This window comes from Kwoniella mangroviensis, assembly GCF_000507465.2.
Source record: "Kwoniella mangroviensis CBS 8507 chromosome 1 map unlocalized Ctg01, whole genome shotgun sequence".
Taxonomy (NCBI): Eukaryota; Fungi; Basidiomycota; class Tremellomycetes; order Tremellales; family Cryptococcaceae; genus Kwoniella; species Kwoniella mangrovensis.
In genome coordinates, this window is record NW_027062533.1 from 6,891,617 (window position 1) to 6,910,080 (window position 18,464).

Sequence of the window (18,464 nt, forward strand, 5' to 3'; positions counted from 1 at the left end):
TCTTCGTACTAGCTTGCTTTGGCATGATGAAAATGATCCTGTTTCCAGTCTAATCTTTAAGAAAGACCATGATGAACCCTGTGTATTACGGTATTACCCCATTATTAATCTAGGGTGCTACTGTGTACTAATCGAGGGAAACACTCTAAATACCGCCGGAATCATCCTTTTTTTTTTCGAAGTGAGATGGCTGAATCTCTAATGTTCACTCAAGGTTATGAGCTAACCACATGCATTCTGCTGGTTCATCATCACTGCACAAAATTATCGATAGATGTGGCTATATCCATGATTTACTACATGCTCTACACAAACTCGACCTATCTGCCTCAGCTCGGACCAAGACCTTTCACGTATCTCATTACCCTTTCAAGATTGGCAATACTGAACACCTCTTCATCAGATCGAGTATCGCCGACCTCAGCATCTCTCTTAGCTGACTTTCTGATCTGCGAATCAAGAAGATGGATGATCTCAGATGAGATGTTGGCGGTCTACATTCATCTCTAGTATCAGCTTCTGGTTCTGTACTACAGTCGGAACGTCAAGCTCACTTTCAAGAAAGCCTCTGGTACTTGCTCCTCCTTCTCCGTCTCTGGATTCTCTTCCTCCAATTGAGACTCATTTTTTCGTGTTTGATCATCTTCTTCCTTCACCCTCACACTCTCAACTCCCTCTGCCTCCTGCACTATCGCAGCATCGGGTCCATGACTCTGCTCCTTATCTAATCCACCCTCCACCTGCGACTCAGCATTTACGATACCTCCGTCAATCTCGTTTTCCCTCACCACTTCTTGATTCTGTTGTTCTCTGTTTTGGCCACCACTACCACCACCCAACTCTTGAGCCAATCCACCTACGACACTCCTCAACCTCTCGATCTCTTCCCTCAATCCACTGATTTCATCCCTTACATTCGGTATCGTCACATTCCCTCTTAACATTTCCGCGTTCGATCTCATGGGCGGCGTAGGAAGGGACGAAAAATCCGTCGATGAACCGTTACTGATGAAACTTCGATCGTTGGCCGGTGTCGAGTATACATCATGAACATTTCGTGAGGTTGACATACGTCGAGATGATAGCGAATCGATACTTGATACCGGCTCGCTTCGTCCATTTATTCTTGAAGTAGCATCTTCTGGGGGAAATAACGGTGATCCAATTCTCTCGACACCATCTTCCATCGTCATTTGTTCCCCACCTTCTCCATCTCCTTCCATTGCTCCTTCCTGTTGCGATTCTTGGTAGACTCCAGATTCCGCTTCTTGTTGGTATCCGTGTCCAAGATATGTTGCCTCTCCCATCTGAGCTTGGAGTTGACCAGGATCCGCTCCAAAGAAATCAGGAAACAAACTTGATAATTGATTTCTGACATATTCTATCCAAATTTCATCTTGATCCTGGGATAAACCAACTTGGTACCTTATTCTGGCTTCGTCTTCGGGCGACAATTGTTCGACTACGTCTTCTCCCTCTTCCTGGTCATCATCAACGATTGAGATATCACCGTCACCATTCCCTGCTTGATCTTGATCTTCAGATTGTTCTTCGTTGTGAAGTGGTCTTTCTCGAGAAGCACGTTGAGACTGAGGCTGAGTAAAAGCATATTGCATAGTACCTGATATTCTCCTCGTTCCTGCCCGTTGCTGTTGATGAATATGAACTGAAGATACTCTCGCTCTGTTTTCAGCCTTGGGTAAGTCAGAGGTAGAACTTGATCTTGGAGGAGTGAGAGCGATCTGTTGGTCGGTAAGGTTGGATATTGCTCGAGGATGATTAAGGGAAGATATCCAACCTTTAGGACGTCGATTGGCTATGGGGTATCTTGCGGGACCAGCAGGAGCGGTCCTTTCATCGTCAATGACCTCTGATGTCGGTGCTGGATCTTCGTTTGCTTCCCTTCTATCTGTTGAAAGAAGTATTGCAGGTGAGATATAATCTTGTTTATCATCCGAAAAGAGTGGTGTGGATACGTTCTGTCCCTCAAAAGCCACAGGTGATTTATCTACTCTTTCATCATCTTGCTTGTCGATCATCGATACCTCTCCAGTGGGAGAAAGTGAGCCATCAACATGATCTTCTTCATCCACATCCACATTCACCTCGTTGACAGCATTCTCTCGATCATCCCAGACTTTCGACGATCCACCTCCTTTATCTTTCTCAAGCTCATCCATGAGTTTGACAGCTACGTCCTCCCTAGTCAGCGTCTGGACTGATTCTTGTTCGAGAGGAGGAGGTGGTGGATCACCAGTCTTGGAGTCGCCTTTGAAGTCGTCTGAGGACAGATTGAGTGAGTGCGAGGGGATGGCGATTGGGGAGGGCTGGGGCATGATGTTCATTGGCTCCAGCACGATAGACTTGACAGAGTCTGAATATGAATGGATGATGAAAATAGCATGTAGTGATATCAACCCTCACCGCGTTCACAGGAAGCTTGTTGACCCATAGGTCTGAGCTCGTAACTTAGGGGGATGTCCGTGCCCAGACTAGATAAACAACAGACACGGTGGTCAATGCGTACGTACGCACATGCACACATGCACACACACACACACACACAATTACAGGTATACATCCTCACCTGTGGCATACACGCAAACACGACTACGTGCACGTGCACTTTCCTATGTTAGAATCCATTCCATTCACTGACCACTCAGAGCCATTCACCTCCTTTTCATATTGTACATGCATGACACATAGGTATACATACCCCGTCGCCACGATAAAAACACAAAAACTACAGCACCCGGGATTCCCAAGTGGTCCCCCACCTTGGTACTGACCGAGCGATACCCAACTTGGCTTCAGGGAGCTAACGGGACCTGGCATTTTATAGGTTCTATGGCCGTAGATATCGCTTTCACCTGTTGTTACCTTATATATCACTCGGGAAGGGTTCATTGATGGGATGAAAAAGCCAGATGAAGGTCGGAAGATCGTGTTGAGGGAAGGTAGGTATCATTTTGTCCGATCTGGTTGACCATATGATTGCGATCTCCATAAGTTGTGATGTTATCCTCTCAGTTGGTTTCTAGGGATCAAGCATGACCTTATCTATGTATGTAACTCTCATACTCCAGGACCATGATTACTTGAGTATGCTTTCACTCGTACTGTGGAACTTCCCAACAGAACATTACTGATTCGTTGCCACACCTGAGGCACGGCAGGAGTAAAAGTCAAAAGTTGTGACGACCGATGAGGTGCTCCGGTAACTTAGTTATCAACTCGACATCGTCCAACTGACACATACTTTACATCTCATTCGATACTCCATCCGAGTATAGCATATAGCATATAGCATATAGCACATAGATTGAAGCTTACAACCCAGCTTCAGCAACATGGCCTCCTCCTCACGATCCATCTTACTCAAGGGCATTCATTCCATCTCCCATTCACAGAATATACGACCTTCTTCATCTTCGTTACGACGTATCTCCTCTTTCTCTCAAAGTCGGCAACATGGTAAATCACCATCAAAGTCTAGCATCTCATCCTTCTCCTCCTGTCCCATATCTTTGCCATCCGCCAGGCTCCCACAGCTGAGAGGTTTTGTGAGCAGCAGTAGACATCAGACTGAACAGGGAGAGAAACTGTCAGTAACATAATCCTCCCCTCCTTTCGTTTCTTTCTTTCTTTCTTTCTTTCTTTCTTTCTTTCTTTCTTTCTTTCTTTCTTTCTTTCTTTCTTTCTTTCTTTCAGGTTTCTTCGTGTATACAATAGTATTCATAAACATATCGTACATCCAATGCCAAAATCAAAACAAATCGTATACACATAAGAGAAGGTCGCTGATTCTGGTTCCGGTCATGATGTCAGAGCATCAACATTATCTCCAGAAGAGTACGAACAAGTCTCTGAACGGGATATGGACATCTTACATGAGAATTTGGAAGTCTACGTTGAACAGTTCGGAGAAAATGATTGGGAGGTTGAATATAGTGTGAGTGATTCGTATCCTCTGGTACCCACATTGAACCCCTTGAGAAAGGTGATAATGAGATTGGAATTGAGCTCGAAATCGAAACTGACCCAATGAATCCTTTTCTTTGTCTTACATGCATCATGATCTGATATATTTCAATATACAACACACACACACACCTCATCTCTCATCCCATCTTTTTCACCTATAATAGTCCGGCGTAATGACCCTCTCCTTACCACCTCACGGTACATACGTGATCAACAAGCAACCCCCAAACTTACAGATATGGATGTCATCCCCTTTATCCGGTCCATCGCGATTCGACTATATAACCTCAAAAGGGTGGGTTCACCATCGAGACGAGAAGATCGTACTTAAGGATCTGTTAGAACAGGAACTGAGAGAGCTGTTGAGGAGACAGGGGAAGGAAGGTGAGGCGGAGGAATGGGATGGTACGGGACTATGAGATACAAGCTATGAGGTATACAGTATAAGGGTCATTTATGATGTATGACTCGAGCAAGTCAAGTTTCATTCTCCCTCGTTCGGAGTTGGTTCAAGGACATATAACATGCGGTATTGAAAACAATCTCGAATCAATAAAACAAGTATAAAGGATAAGACGGTCGTATGATCGAATCGGAATTGAAATCGTAATTCGTCAACTTGGGTCTTTATTTGAGGTAGCTGAATGTAGAGATAGAATATCGAAGCATTGATCAATGCAAAATTCAAGATTTGCACATTCCAAGAAAAGATAGAATGCCCATTGGTTCCCGTATCATATCATCCAAAAGTTTTCCTGATATACAACTTAATATACAAGTCTCAAGAAGAAGAGTATCCCAAATACGGTATCCTACTACTAATGATTATGTATCCTTTTACATACATAGGTTGTGATTGTGAAGATAGTGTTTAGATAGATCGAAATATCGATCGATTTGTTTTTACAGATTGTTGTTGAGGTTGATGCTTGTCCACTTGTGATTTATACCTCCATATTTTTTTTATTGCTACTTCTCCTAACCCCTCACAATGTATCTTACTCATAATAAGATTGACTTGATTGAGTCCCAAGCCAACTCGTCGGATTACAATGGTTGTTATCGAGATTATCATTGTATAACCTGGGATCATATCGATAATTGGTAGAACTCGAAGTCGAGTTCGAGTTCGAATGCGGATGCGGATGCGGATGCGGATGCGGATGCGGATGAGGATGAGGATGAGGATGAGGATGAGGAAGATATTGCGGATTAGGAATAGGTTCAACCTTGTTGTTGTTCCGTCTCCGTACTCTCTCTAAGAGAGTTTCAAGAGCCTCGATCATATCAGCTCAGTCATATCGCACTAACGAAATTCGAAGATTTTGCTCACCCTCTCGAGGTGGAGCGATAGCCTTACAAGCCGGGACTTTCTCGATATGCTGATCGAGTTTGTCTTTCCGGCTCTACAATAACCAGATATCATCAGTTTGATTCCCCGCTTTTCCGATTTGGAGTATAGACTTACAAAGCCCTTCTCACATCCCGGACAGATGAACGGAGTTTCACCAGCTATTCAAGGGCCCTTAATCAGCTTCACATCCTTTACGATATAATCTCCTTCGGATCTCTAGCTGACTCACTATGTTTTGATCTCTGATGACGCTACAATACCATGGATGAGCCAAACAATCCCATCTTCTACCTCGACATGCAGATAACTCACCTCGAGATCATTCCTCCTGGTGAACGGTTCATCGCAATCCGGGCACATGAACCTCCTCTGTAGAATAGGTTCAAAGGACACACAAATGAATGATTATCAACTCTACTCTTTCACAGAAAGCAGGGGTCAACTCACCATCCCGATACTGCTCGCGAGCTTCTGCTCGATCCTCCATCTCCTCGAGGTTCCCATCCCCAATGTAGACCCACCCGTCGAAGGTCTCTTGGCCGTACCAGCCTTGGACCTTGGTCTACCCCTCTGTCGTACTGCATATGGCTCTGTCCGAGGTCGGGAAGGTCCAGAGCCAGATCCAGAAGGGTCGAATGGTTGTCGAGTCAGCAAATCCCTTTTGGAAAGTACTGCTATTGACAGGGTAGGTTGAGTCTGGGATGATGGTAGAGGATCAGTGGATGTAGGATCGGCAATCGCCCGTACATGAGATGAGGTGGGCATGGTAAGATTGGTGATTGAGGTGTCGGGAGGATTAGACATTGCGAATGCGAAAGTATCTTGATTCTGAGTTTGTACTTGTGGAAGACAAGTATCACACTCTGATATTGATACTTTCGTAAACATTGATCGGGGAACGGAAGGTATCATCATAGTAGTAGAAGAAGAAGATGGATTGGGGGTCGGATGAGGATGGTTGGATGAGAAGTATTCGGGTGTAACGACAGGTAACATCCTCGGTCTACCTTCTTCACCCATATCGCTTGAAGGTAAAGGTCTTTGTTCAGGTGGTACCCAGCCGCTTATTCTCGGTGGAGTAGGTAATCTCCTCTTCGGTCTGGCCACTTTGGTAGTCAACATCTCGAGTGATGGTCTTACTACAAATGCGGGAGTTGATGGTGCAGGAGTAGATAGAGAGAATGAAGTGGTGAATGGGATCGACGTAGGTAATTTGTGAGATGGGGATGTGGGTGAAGATGAGGAAACTCGATAGTGTTGTTGGTCTGGTGGATACGGATGAGGTCGGTATCCATAGTTGGCAGGTGAAGTATAAGACTGCCATGAGGGTCTGGGAGTGAATGCCTGTCCAGGAGTAGTAGGCTGAGTCGTTGACGTGGTGGATACTTGATATGTTGATGTGTCCGTTTCCCATGTTGGTATACTCGGAGATAAATACGAGCTCGAGGAAGATGAAGGGCAAGTACTGGTATTGATGGTTTCGAATAAATTCGTTTCATTCGCCACGTTCACAACGCTCGGACCAGTCTCGGTGCTGTGCCACATCCCACCACCACTCTGATTCTCTAATTGCATATCCTGCATCTTCCCTTCTAACGCTATGGGCGTTGGCCAATTATACCCTCTCTCCATTATTTGACCTTCTTTGGTGATAGTCAGCGGTTGTGCACTGGTTGATGGGAAAGTATTGACTCCTATGTCCGACACTGGTTGAGATGGAAAATTCGCCACTCCTACTTGGGGCAGATATTGGGTTGGCGAGGACGATGGTACAGTATTGAGAATTGTGGCTTGAGCGTTGGGATATGACTGATAGTATTCTGAAGGAACAGGGAATGATGCTGAGATAGGTGACGATGAGGTTTGCTGAGAATAATCGAAAGAACTTGGCGGTGATTGAGGTTGTATAGTCTGTTGATACTCGAATGATGAAGAAGTGGGATTATAAGGGTATTGTACCTGATAAGGATAAGGATAAGGATATGAATCTTGATATTCGATATTCAAGTTGATCGTATTTGTAGGTATTTGAGCCCCATTGTTGGTTCCGATACCGGGATGAGAACAAGATTGAGAGTCGTTATTGGTTTTTGATTGTTGAGAAGAAGAAAACGAGAGAGGGTCATGAGATGAAGAAGAAGGAGGAGGCAAGTAAAATTGTTGGTAAGAAGTCGAATCGGACATGATGTTATGATATACCCCTATGACCACTATTAATTAGTTAATAGATCCTTGGAAGGACGATGGGCGATGATAGAAGGGAAACTCGTGTTTCTAGGGCGTCTTGGGGATAAAGGAATACGACTAGTTTGGGTATGGAAGTTTACCAACCACACAAACAAACAGACTGATGACGATGGATTGTCTTCCCCAAAGTGATGGGATATGAGATAAGAGGGCGCGATGAGGTAGGGCGATAGGCCCAAAGGGTATAAAGAAATGAAAGGGGTATATATCCAAGTAAACCGAGAGAAAGTCAAGAAAAAGCAAAAAAAGGAATCAGGTTATAAAACGAAGGAAGAAGAAATAGAAGAGAAAAGGAATTGATCGAGTTCTTATGTATCTGTAGAACTCGACTCACTTTGGAATCTAACGTTATACAATACTTTACTGTTCTTCTTCTATGTGTAAAAAGCTAAGAACAGATATTTTATAACTTTATTCTCCCATTCCTTCCAATCTACCAGTACGAAACCGAATAAGATGACGATGTATCAGACTGAAGGTCGTGTATTCGAAACCAACAAACACAGTTGGTCCATAACTTGACGACCCTCTTCATCTTTTCGAACGACATGTCACCGTGACACTGACTCCCATCTCCCTCATTAATCATCCACTGTTTCCCAATTTACGCAAAAATCAATAACAATGATGATATCCACTGAAGTCGGTTTTTGATGGTGATGGTGATGATGATGGTGATGGCAAATACCTCGCCCCTTATTTTGACTGACTTACCTTGCAAAAATAACGCTGATCTTATTGTTTTCACCCACACCCCTGTGACTATTTGATGGTAAGAATGACCGTGTCCCCTCGCCTCATGGTGTTAGTACGTGGTAAGTCAGTGAGACAGGTCCTTTGATCTTTCTCAGCGTTGAGCAATGAGCATTGATCGTTACTTGTTGGTCGAAAGGTACGTGATTGATACTAAAGAAAAAGACAGACTTTATTCTACGATCAAAGTGGGGTAAGGGCAGCCACAACGGAATGCTTGACCTCAGTAATTCATCGATCTTGTCATCTACACAGAACCTGCACTGTACTCATAATCTGACGTTCCTAAATCTTAGAAGGGTAGATAGATATCAGAAATAAGCTTATCAATTTTTCTTGAAGCTGTAGTATCCAAACAGCAGTGCAGCGCTTCAAGCGTTATTTCCCAACAACCACAAAACAACCATCGCACCGTACCACACACCTTTCGGTTAAACGAAGTTTGGTCTAACACCAGTCGGCTAAACTATACCTATCCTATATTTCTCTCATTGTCCTCCGCTGAGATCGGTCCATCAATACCAATGCCAATGTCAGATGCGATAGAGGATCTGTGCCTATCAACAGGAACAGATTCATCAATCCCTACAAGCAAACGACGAATCTTTCCTATCTCCACAACAGCACCACGACCATAACCTTGAACGTGGGGGAAGTAAAGTAGGATCAAAGTACGCATCGACTTGATTGTCAAGTGAGCCTCGTCCCTATCCAATCAATTCCACCATCCATCATTTCTCTGATAATGCGCCTGGATCCGTACCGATACATTGAGCAAATCACAAAAACATGATACACATGATACATAAAAAAACCAATCTCCTTAATTTTATGATCGTACCTAGACTGCTTATTCTGGACAACCACTCATCAAAGGTCTTTGTGACATATCTCTATGACTCGCAGTGATGAAGCTATCACTTTGGATGATCGAATCAAATTGGACTTTATCCATTGGTCTTTCGCACCTAGGAAATTTTACAGAAAACACAAACAAGAATTAGCTTATGTTGCATTGTTCGTTATGACTGAGCGAATACTTCCGATGAAAGTCGAAGAGATACTTAACTCACCTTAGCAACCAGAAGAACCATTCTTCGATTGGTCTAAGATTCAACACTAATCGATTGATCCGGTGCGCGACAATGGTAACGAAGAATCCTCCGACCGCATCGAGGATGTAGTGATTCGCTGTTGCCATGATGACTAACAGGATGAGGAGTGGGTAGAATAGTGAGATGGCTCGAACAAGCTTGTGAGGGGAGTGAATGAAGAGTGACAGACCACTAGATGAGCGAGAAAGGTAATGTCAGCTAGCACTACCTTTCCACAAATCCAGAAGAGCCACACACATCACAAAGCTGTATCCGAAATGAAGAGAAGGGAAAGCAGCGAGTTGGTTTTGGAACTGCAAGAGGGGATATTGTCAGCTCAATATACAATTTGGTGTCTTGCAACACTGACTTTATTCGTTGTCCAAACTATCGAAAAATCAATCATCACATCAGCTCAGACATCCTATCCCGAAATACCAAACTCACTACTGGCAGCTTTCCCGGCATGTAACGTATCGACGTACCCGAACTCTTCGTAAGGTAACAATCTCGGTGGCATACAGGGCCAGCTTGAAAATACTATAAATGCTAGGCAATTGCATAGTACCAAGGTTCTTCTGGTCGATTGGAAGATCAAAGGGGAGAAATATCGGTATGAGTAGGCCATGAAGGCGATGGTAGCGGGGATGTGTACCATGGCGTATGTCCTAGTGAAGTCGAGGAGGTTGAGTTAGTCCTGCGCTGAGAGGAAGGCATGAAATGAAATGACATGATGTATATCTGGTAGGATCAAGTCGGATTATGTGCAAGGAAGGGAATAATAGGTAAATGAACAACTCACTTATTGAAGAAGGTCAATAGCCATGTTTTATTCATCACAAATCTCTGTAAACCCAACTCAATATCTATATGAAGGATTCTTTCGATGGTGATAAGTTGCCTAGCATGTTTCTCAGCTAAGACTCGGAAATCTGATCCCATCGTTAATGCCTGAATTGCTCGAGCGATTTGATATATCCAGTAGCTAAGGACATACAATGGGTTATACAGTGTTAGCCATGCCGCCATGTGAGTTTTATGCTGCTCAAAAGCGAAGTTCAGAAGGTGTTCCCCCATTGGGATAAGCTATGTGAGAGTGAAGGATGGACGGTAGAAAGAATCTTCCTTCTCCTCTCATCTCATCTCATCTCATCTCATCTCATCTCATCTCATCTCATCTCATCTCTTTCACATCTCATACAGGTGATACAGACAAAGTCATGATGACGAAACTTTGCTCACGTCAAAAGCCAATACCAAACTTCCAACAAGAAAGGGAACATTCCCAAAAATCTACTGAAGAAATTCATCCCGAACCTTTCATTTGAAGGTACCTTGACTTTCCATACGAAGAATTTCATCTCTTTCCAATTCCACGAATTATCGGTTGACGAGTTAGTGGAGATCGGGTTCGTGCCGGATACATTATGGGCTTGGATAATTTCGGATGGTTTTCGACGGTTCCACAAGCATCCGACGGTAAGGAGAGAAGCTACCACTGTTGAAAAATAGTCGGGACAGGAAAATCGAAGAGAAGTGGGATTGTTGTAATCGATTACAATGATGATATGGTCAGCTCGTCTCAGACATAAATCACATAGATAGAAGATATCACTTACAAGCCGGTTCGAGGATATAGGAAAGAGCAGGTATCTCATCGGGCTTCGACATGTTGTGTCGCAATACCTAACAATGATTGATTGTAAATTGTAGAATATTGTATGGGTTTGGATGGATTGATGAGAAGCAATGTGAAAGTAGTGTGATGCGACTGAGAAGGAACAAGGTTTTGTTGAGTCGAGGCAGGAGTGCGTGTGATTCTGAGAAGACGACGACCAAAAAAAAAGGGGAGAGAGGGTCCTTTGGAATGATGGGATCTCTTTCAAGCGAGGCCTTGGAGAGTTTTCGTGCTGCGATGTGACTGTTTATGGACTCGTTTATTCCACAAGACAATTCATTGGCAAACAACAGTGTCGATGATAGTAGTGACAACAACCAGACTCAGTAGATTACTAGATTTGTAAGTCGTATGATGGTGAACGAGGTTTACTCGGCATCTTGCTACGACGCAGCCAAGCGAGTGCAGTAGATTCTCATCGGGCTTACCAAACACAGACGACCGGTATGACCGAGTACCCAAACATCACCTCGGAAGCTCGTAAGCCCGAGAATAATTAATGGTCATGGTAGCCTACGTCGACCTGTCATGAAGGAAATGATGGGAACAAAACTTTATCTGATGTCTCGGATATCCTCCACTACTATGAATTTTGCATTAGCGGGCGACGTGACTCATCGGTGACAAGTCACATCTCTCTCTCGCTTAAACACATTAGTTCAGTAAGGTATAGAACGCAGTCGTGTGAACTGGACCACGCAAGTGGAGGTAAATACTGTCAAAACCCTGTTTATCATATGACTTAACCCTGGGAAATCACAACTGGAATCAGCCTACGTCGTCCTCTTTTTCGTCTGCTGCAATTGTAGAAATAAACGGATGAAGATAATCGGGACCCGACAGAGTTCGTCTAGCTAGGGGAACAAAGATGTCTTGAAGCCTGCTTGAGTTGGATAGCTGCGATGTCCGTTGGGTCGATGTTTACTTTCCTTTAGCTCTCGATCTTCGCAGATTGTCGTCTGATTTGTCTGATCAATCATACTACTCACGAAGTTTCACCAGCAGTATCCCCTTTTGATCGACATACTTATTCTCCTCGATCTCTGTCGAAGCAGTCAGATCTCGTCGCCATTTCACAATTACGACCTACTTCCGGTACCAAAGTATACGCGTCTGAAACATGAGTTTCACTCAGCTGTTCGTAGCTAGGGGAGTTCAATTCATCCGGGTGATGACGATCAGAGGTCTATCGAGTATAATTGATTGAAATCAAATGGGTACACCTCAAAATTGAGGCAAGATGAAAAATGCGATGCGACAAAGAGGTTATAAGTGTAAAGTAATGGAGTAGTGCTGTGGTCAAAGTAGGCTGTGATCGACAGCGTTCGGTGCCTGATCCGATTCCATTAACATCAGTCAAACGTGCATTCTCCCTTGATCTCTGATTCCACCTAGACTACCATGATTTTATATCATCTATTCCATCTCAAATCGACTTACCTCTTCTAGTCGTGTCTGCTCAGTGACCTCTCTTCTCCGCGCAATTGTGTATATCGACTCGAAATTTGATCAAACTTCACCCGCAGAGAGTAAGGAAGAGTCACAACCTTGCTAATCCCGGCTTAGATGATCATGAGAGACTGAATCGATTTGTTGAAATTATAGCATGACCAGTGATAATGGAAACCATCCGTGTATCATGCCCTTACAAGATTTTATAGAGGGAGGGATGGATAGGACAAGAAGAAATTCAACGACAGTGTCCAGTCTGTCCAACATTAGGAATATCTTTCGGGTTGCTAGAGCACAGCCTAAAAAGAATGATGAGGAAGAATGGTGCCCTGGACGACCTGGTGGCTTACATCGAGTGGACTCCCTGACTCCTCTTGTCATCACCAACAAACGTAGAAGGTCAATCATCAGATATCTATCAAGATGCTTTGTCATATCGATATCAAGTTGTATTATGGTGGTGATGGTGATCATTGTATTGTTGGGGTGGGGAGGTCAAGGGGATAGTTGGATCAAGGTAAGTTCGCCTTGGGAAATTGATACACCCTCAAACTCTCTCCACCGTCCATGATCTACTAAGTATGACTAAAAAAGCTGATCTCGGTACGTCAATGTTAGCATCCAGATAGGAATATACATCACGGGAAGAGTGAGTTCACCTCATATTTTGTTAGACATGTATGGTATATCGAATCTGATCAAATGTATGTGTCCAGACGTATCGTCCGTCCCTAATGCGGTGATATTAGCGAATAGTCATAATGATGAAATGCAGGGAGGGAATGCTTTGGTACGTCAATCGCTTGTAAATATCCTATAACCTCACCAGTTAAACTACCCAATTTTCGCAGAACCTCGCTCTCAGTTTGGGATACGGCTTTATTGAAATAGACACATACCTTGGTCCAACCCCAGCTCCAGCTTTATCTCCTAAACTCGGTTACTCTTCCTCCAATTTCTCAACCCCAAGCTCCAACTCAACACTCGACCCTTCTTTGACTTTACTTGCAGGTCACGATTTGGAAGATCTGAAAGCGCAGAGGACATTGAAGAAATTATATTTCGACCCGTTATTAGATATCTTAGATAGGAATAATCGGAATAGCACTGCGGCAGGAGATGCTTGGACAGGGATATATGAGAAAGATCCAACTAAAGAAGTAGGCATATTGATTGATATGGTAGGTCATCAACGATGACCAATATCACATGGACGCTGTCGATGCTGATTTGTGATTTCCACTGGATAGAAACGCGATGGTGAATTGATTTGGCCATATCTCTTAGACTCACTCCAACCGTTTATTTCCAAAAACTACCTAACCTACTACAATACAACTTCTTCGACGTGGCATCACGGTCCATTAGTCATAATCGGTACAGGGTCAACCCCATTATCTAAAGTATATTATCAAGATGTCCGATATATATTCTACGATGCTCCTCTCCTCACTCTCCATAACCCTATCATCATCCCCGAGAGCGAAGACGGACCGTCATTGAATGTAGAATGGAATAAAGAGATCTCACCGATGGCTTCATCGAAATTACCATTCAAATATTATTTCTCGATCATTCCGTTCTTTTTCTCACACGCCTCTTCACGAGGTAAGAAAAATACAATGAGATGTAGACTGCAGCGGTATACCTCCACCGCGCAAGAGAAAGGGATCAAGAGTCGATGGTGGGGAGTGATAGGTACTCCGAATTGGTTGAAGGTCAAGATGTGGGAAGTACTCTGGGAAACGGGTCAAGATGTATTGAATACTGATGATTTGATACAAAGTAAATTGTGGTTGGAAAATAAGAGAGGTAAGGATAGAAATCTAGACAGGTGTTAAGGTGGATTCGTAAAATTATACAGTGTATCAGTATGATAGGATCTTTTGTATGAGTGTACCCAGCATTTGTTGTAGAGATGTACCGCTTTGTTCCCGGTTGACCACATGTATCTTTCCCACTCAGAAGAATCAAAAGTTGATTCGATGAATTGAGAATAGGTGTTTCATGCCTGGATCCTACATATCGAGAGAACACCATAGAGAGCTTGAATGCACCGCGATAACCGGCTTCTGAACGTTTCTCTGCTCATACAATACAACATGTCACTAATTTACAAAAGTAAAACCTATAGTCTTGACCTGATCTATTTCTTCGCTTCCATCTCTTCCAACTGAGATACCAGATCATCCATCGGATCTATCGTTCCAGCGTTGCTCTGCTGCTGCGAGGCGTTCTGCATGAGAGAATCGAATGTGGATGGTATGGATTGAGCTGTTTTAGGTGTATTTGAAGCTGAAGGGAGGAGGACCGAAGATGGATTGTATCCAGGAGCGATCTTTCGTAACGCTTCTTTCCTTTATTACAGCAAAACAATGGAAATATGATATCAGCTCAGCTGAATTCTCGAGTTCAGTATTTTGATCTGAAAAAACCGTTCGCCTCAGGTCCTAGGAGGCATCGCCGTTGCATAATGCGCACTCACTCTTTCTGCTCTTCCTCTACCTCCCGCTTATGAAGTATTTCGGCGTTTCTCGCTCGTCTTTGAGAAATCACCTCGGAAGGTGAAGGATGGACGGACAGGACGTGGTCTTCTAGTGTGAAGGGGTAGACGAACTGGACGATGCAGGAGTGAGATCGTCAGCATTTAGAAACTATCGTTTCTGACTACAGATGCACGCTATATACGAAGTCTCTATCTGGAAAGTTGACAAGAAATCTATTACTCACATAGGCCGTTATATCCTCAGGCAACGGGTGAATATCATTTGGCATTTCGATCTGAAAGTACAGTCGGATATGAGGCACGTTAGCCAATCGGTGTGAGGATCAATCTATAGGGGCATGACATCTCTAGAAGTATAACCTCACCGGCTTAGGTAACCATAACGAAGGGGATTTGATCAAAGGGACTGTCGCTGCAGCAGCATACTGAGATGATATCGGGCCTGATCATGGTAGCTTGATTTAGCGGCAGTACCCCCAAGCATCATAGGAAGTAACTTTGCGTACCCACCCAGATCCGCTGCTGTTACCATCTTGAACTATTATCTGGGCAAGTCGGTCCTACAGGTGATATATACGAGGACACAAGTTGCAGATTTATAGATAGATATAAGGTGAGCTGATAGTTGATGACGATTCCCAGGCACAGACCATCTCGACGGATACGACGGGATCAAAACATCAAAACAACCATGGTTTAGTATGTATTGTTTACGGTTTCAGCTGATGAAAGCCAAGCATCAAATTCCTTGCTCACGCCTCTTGTCCTATACACCCATATATATATATACCTCAACGTACTTCGTATTGCACCTGTACTTCTCGATACTACCTACACTTATAGGGAACATCATGTACTTGATTATATAGCACCGACTCCCCGCGATCGTACGTTACGGAGTCTAATATAGGTTATAGGAGGTTGATCAATACCCATCATGGGAGGTGTTTCTTCGGCTCTTGATCCAGCTAGGGGAAGAGGAGTGAGTGGCAATCATGTCGATCTTCGCTCATATTCTCTCCAACAAACCTTCCAAAACCGGACGCATCAAATCTTATCCTCTTTTCACTCTCGATAGGCCGTCTCTGTTCCCGATGGATATACCACACCTTCTTTCCCATCGCTTTATCTCCCAACTCTGGACGATACGGCAAATCAGAGAGGTATATTCCTATATGAAGCCGAGGGTGCGTCAATGATATCACCTCCCAATCCCTAATCGAAACTTTCTCTTCACCTCCCTTCCCATCTCTTAAGACCCCTTCACATAGGTCGTTATTTATATAATTGGTACGCTGACCATCACATCTTACCGTTCAAATAGCAATATGGCATTTCACCCTATACTGGACTTTGCTCCTACTCGGCTCATTATTCCTAATATGTTCAATATACGCGTCCCTCACCATTTTCATCAACATAACCACCTATCGTGATAAACAGTCTGATCATAGTCGAGATATCCCGTCGTTGAGTAAAAAGATGATAGTAGGAAAACGGATTAAGAGCAAGAGGCCACCTTTATGGCCTATATTCATCTTACCCGTTATATCTATCGTGATCGCTTCTGGAATAAGCTTGATATCAGCTACGGTAGTTGGATTTGCACTTGCTGCGATATATTCGGCTGGAGGATTCAGTATGTCTACGTAAGTCTGAACCCTTCTACACCATACCCGCTGAACATAAGTGACTTATCGATGCGATACTTCATCAGATGGGTTCCATTTCTTTGGGCATTGATACAAGTCCTCGTTCTTCTAATATCGTATGTTCATCTCATACTCCTCTTCAAAAAAATCAAGTAGGCGATCTGAGCGCTAACGATCGGTTCGTGAACTATATAGGAGTTATTCCACCCTCACTTCAATCTTATAATATATCTATCCAAAACGTTACCTGTATCACTCTTCTTGGTTGTAAAAGTATGTTTCTTTTTGCGGATCAGAACGGTATGTATGCACCTCACATTGTATTTTCGCATAACCTTTGAACTCCACTCGGTGTCAAGTGGTAACTACCGACCAAAAGGATGGTTACCAAGGAACGGTGATATCAAACGAATTCTACTCGTATTGCAGTACTACAAATTAACATAGCTGACTGACGTATCTTGGCAATATCTCATCATGTATACTCACCAAATCTTACAGCTTACAATGCATACACGCATATATACCCAAGGATTAATGAGTGTCATAAGATGTTTTTTCTTCTTCGCCAGTGGCGAGTCATCATTTCTTCTTACTACCTTTTTTTCTCCCTGTCCTGTTCGATTTCAATCGTTTTCGATAAATTGCTGGTCAGTGAGATATCCATACCTTGACGGTAGATATCTCTTTTTCCTTCACCGCTGTATTTCTATCTTCTATTTTTAGTTTATTTGCTTGTTTGGTTTATTGATCAAAATGGGTAAATTGATCTGGCATCAATGGGGGAGATTACTCGCTATCACTTCTGCTGTATGTAAGTCACTATTCATGCCATTTCATCCCGTTCACTGTGGAGTTTGACGTAGAGGAAATGGCTGATATGAATGTCTGTAGATATGGTATGGGGTAAGGCCCGTTTTCATCGACGTCGTTCTTCCAACGACAAGCAAAGCAAGATGAGTTTTTGATGCTCATATCATGGTCATATTGATGGTAGCCTCTTTCTGGGCTTATTTGTATAGAAAATTCTTCTGGGACATGATGTGAGTTTGTATTCCCACCACAGATTCAACTCATTTTCATTGCTTCTTTTCTGATATTGAGATGGACGCTAACGAAAAACTGTGTCGGACAGCGGTGGTACCCTCGGACCAGCAGGATTGATGTAAGCTTCAAACCTCGTATCATGTGATTCTCGCAAGGTTGAACCTGAACATATTCGTATAGACCAGGTAAAAATACCCAACCACTAGTCAACCTAGTAGTTGTCATTCCTTTACTACAAACATTCACCCTGGTACTTGCTCTATTGGCTTTGGCTTTGGAAATGCCATTACCTCTGGTAAGCTTATCTCCATTTTCGCTTCTTAGCCAAGGAAATATCATAATTCACCTGATTTCCCTTAGGTTCTAAATACCTCTATACATCGCTCGATTATGTTACGAATAGTACTGTACTTCCTAGCTGGATTTACAGGTATAATGGTATACCAAGTGAGTACAGTATGCGGTAGCTCTCAGATCCTCCTCATCTGTATCACGTTACGAGATAAGGATTGTTCTCGTAAGGCTAACATGCTGACATTTCATTTGTTGACTCCTTCGACGTAGACAGTCGACTGTGCAATTTACTTTATAATTACCTCTGGTGTTTATGCTGTTGCCCTGTCAAAGGGAGAGAAGATCACTGCGATAGGAGAGGGAAGGATCGTGGTTGTATGATCGTATGAGATACCTTACT

The 18,464-nt window shown here is 43.4% G+C and overlaps 8 protein-coding genes and 1 non-coding gene across 9 annotated transcripts; 4 read left to right on the forward strand and 5 right to left on the reverse strand.

The window, feature by feature from the left end:
• Nucleotides 1–329: 329 nt before the first annotated feature.
• On the reverse strand, nucleotides 330–2,336 carry I203_102576 (uncharacterized protein; the record flags this gene model as incomplete). Its single annotated transcript, XM_019146869.1, has 2 exons — nucleotides 330–494; nucleotides 555–2,336. The coding sequence occupies 2 exons, from the start codon at nucleotides 2,334–2,336 to the stop codon at nucleotides 330–332; spliced, it is 1,947 nt and encodes a 648-aa protein (XP_019003419.1).
• Nucleotides 2,337–2,744: 408 nt separating this feature from the next.
• I203_102577 lies at nucleotides 2,745–2,859 on the reverse strand. Its single transcript, XR_002021890.2, has one exon. It is a non-coding gene; the product is annotated as a 5S ribosomal RNA (ribosomal RNA).
• Nucleotides 2,860–3,353: 494 nt separating this feature from the next.
• Nucleotides 3,354–4,406, forward strand: I203_102578 (iron donor protein CyaY; the record flags this gene model as incomplete). The annotated part of the gene is made up of 3 exons (XM_019146870.2): nucleotides 3,354–3,607; nucleotides 3,832–3,955; nucleotides 4,152–4,406. 3 exons carry the CDS (start codon nucleotides 3,354–3,356, stop codon nucleotides 4,404–4,406), a joined length of 633 nt encoding a protein of 210 aa, XP_019003420.2.
• Nucleotides 4,407–4,985: 579 nt separating this feature from the next.
• Nucleotides 4,986–7,525, reverse strand: I203_102579 (uncharacterized protein; the record flags this gene model as incomplete). Its single annotated transcript, XM_065517131.1, has 6 exons — nucleotides 4,986–5,245; nucleotides 5,321–5,393; nucleotides 5,456–5,499; nucleotides 5,571–5,592; nucleotides 5,654–5,710; nucleotides 5,789–7,525. The coding sequence occupies 6 exons, from the start codon at nucleotides 7,523–7,525 to the stop codon at nucleotides 4,986–4,988; spliced, it is 2,193 nt and encodes a 730-aa protein (XP_065373949.1).
• Nucleotides 7,526–9,191: 1,666 nt separating this feature from the next.
• On the reverse strand, nucleotides 9,192–11,106 carry I203_102580 (uncharacterized protein; the record flags this gene model as incomplete). The annotated part of the gene is made up of 8 exons (XM_019146872.1): nucleotides 9,192–9,309; nucleotides 9,415–9,627; nucleotides 9,694–9,749; nucleotides 9,806–9,822; nucleotides 9,883–10,103; nucleotides 10,238–10,420; nucleotides 10,678–10,933; nucleotides 11,055–11,106. The coding sequence occupies 8 exons, from the start codon at nucleotides 11,104–11,106 to the stop codon at nucleotides 9,192–9,194; spliced, it is 1,116 nt and encodes a 371-aa protein (XP_019003422.1).
• A 1,646-nt stretch (nucleotides 11,107–12,752) lies between these two features.
• I203_102581 (uncharacterized protein) lies at nucleotides 12,753–14,406 on the forward strand (the record flags this gene model as incomplete). The annotated part of the gene is made up of 5 exons (XM_019146873.1): nucleotides 12,753–13,082; nucleotides 13,184–13,214; nucleotides 13,282–13,355; nucleotides 13,417–13,746; nucleotides 13,816–14,406. 5 exons carry the CDS (start codon nucleotides 12,753–12,755, stop codon nucleotides 14,404–14,406), a joined length of 1,356 nt encoding a protein of 451 aa, XP_019003423.1.
• Nucleotides 14,407–14,711: 305 nt separating this feature from the next.
• Nucleotides 14,712–15,603, reverse strand: I203_102582 (uncharacterized protein; the record flags this gene model as incomplete). The annotated part of the gene is made up of 5 exons (XM_019146874.1): nucleotides 14,712–14,922; nucleotides 15,051–15,181; nucleotides 15,296–15,346; nucleotides 15,437–15,513; nucleotides 15,582–15,603. The coding sequence occupies 5 exons, from the start codon at nucleotides 15,601–15,603 to the stop codon at nucleotides 14,712–14,714; spliced, it is 492 nt and encodes a 163-aa protein (XP_019003424.1).
• Nucleotides 15,604–16,008: 405 nt separating this feature from the next.
• On the forward strand, nucleotides 16,009–16,949 carry I203_102583 (uncharacterized protein; the record flags this gene model as incomplete). Its single annotated transcript, XM_019146875.2, has 5 exons — nucleotides 16,009–16,053; nucleotides 16,150–16,258; nucleotides 16,396–16,720; nucleotides 16,789–16,839; nucleotides 16,919–16,949. 5 exons carry the CDS (start codon nucleotides 16,009–16,011, stop codon nucleotides 16,947–16,949), a joined length of 561 nt encoding a protein of 186 aa, XP_019003425.2.
• A 530-nt stretch (nucleotides 16,950–17,479) lies between these two features.
• On the forward strand, nucleotides 17,480–18,445 carry I203_102584 (uncharacterized protein; the record flags this gene model as incomplete). Its single annotated transcript, XM_065517132.1, has 6 exons — nucleotides 17,480–17,537; nucleotides 17,721–17,766; nucleotides 17,859–17,888; nucleotides 17,951–18,065; nucleotides 18,131–18,217; nucleotides 18,335–18,445. The coding sequence occupies 6 exons, from the start codon at nucleotides 17,480–17,482 to the stop codon at nucleotides 18,443–18,445; spliced, it is 447 nt and encodes a 148-aa protein (XP_065373950.1).
• Between the last annotated feature and the right edge of the window lie 19 nt (nucleotides 18,446–18,464).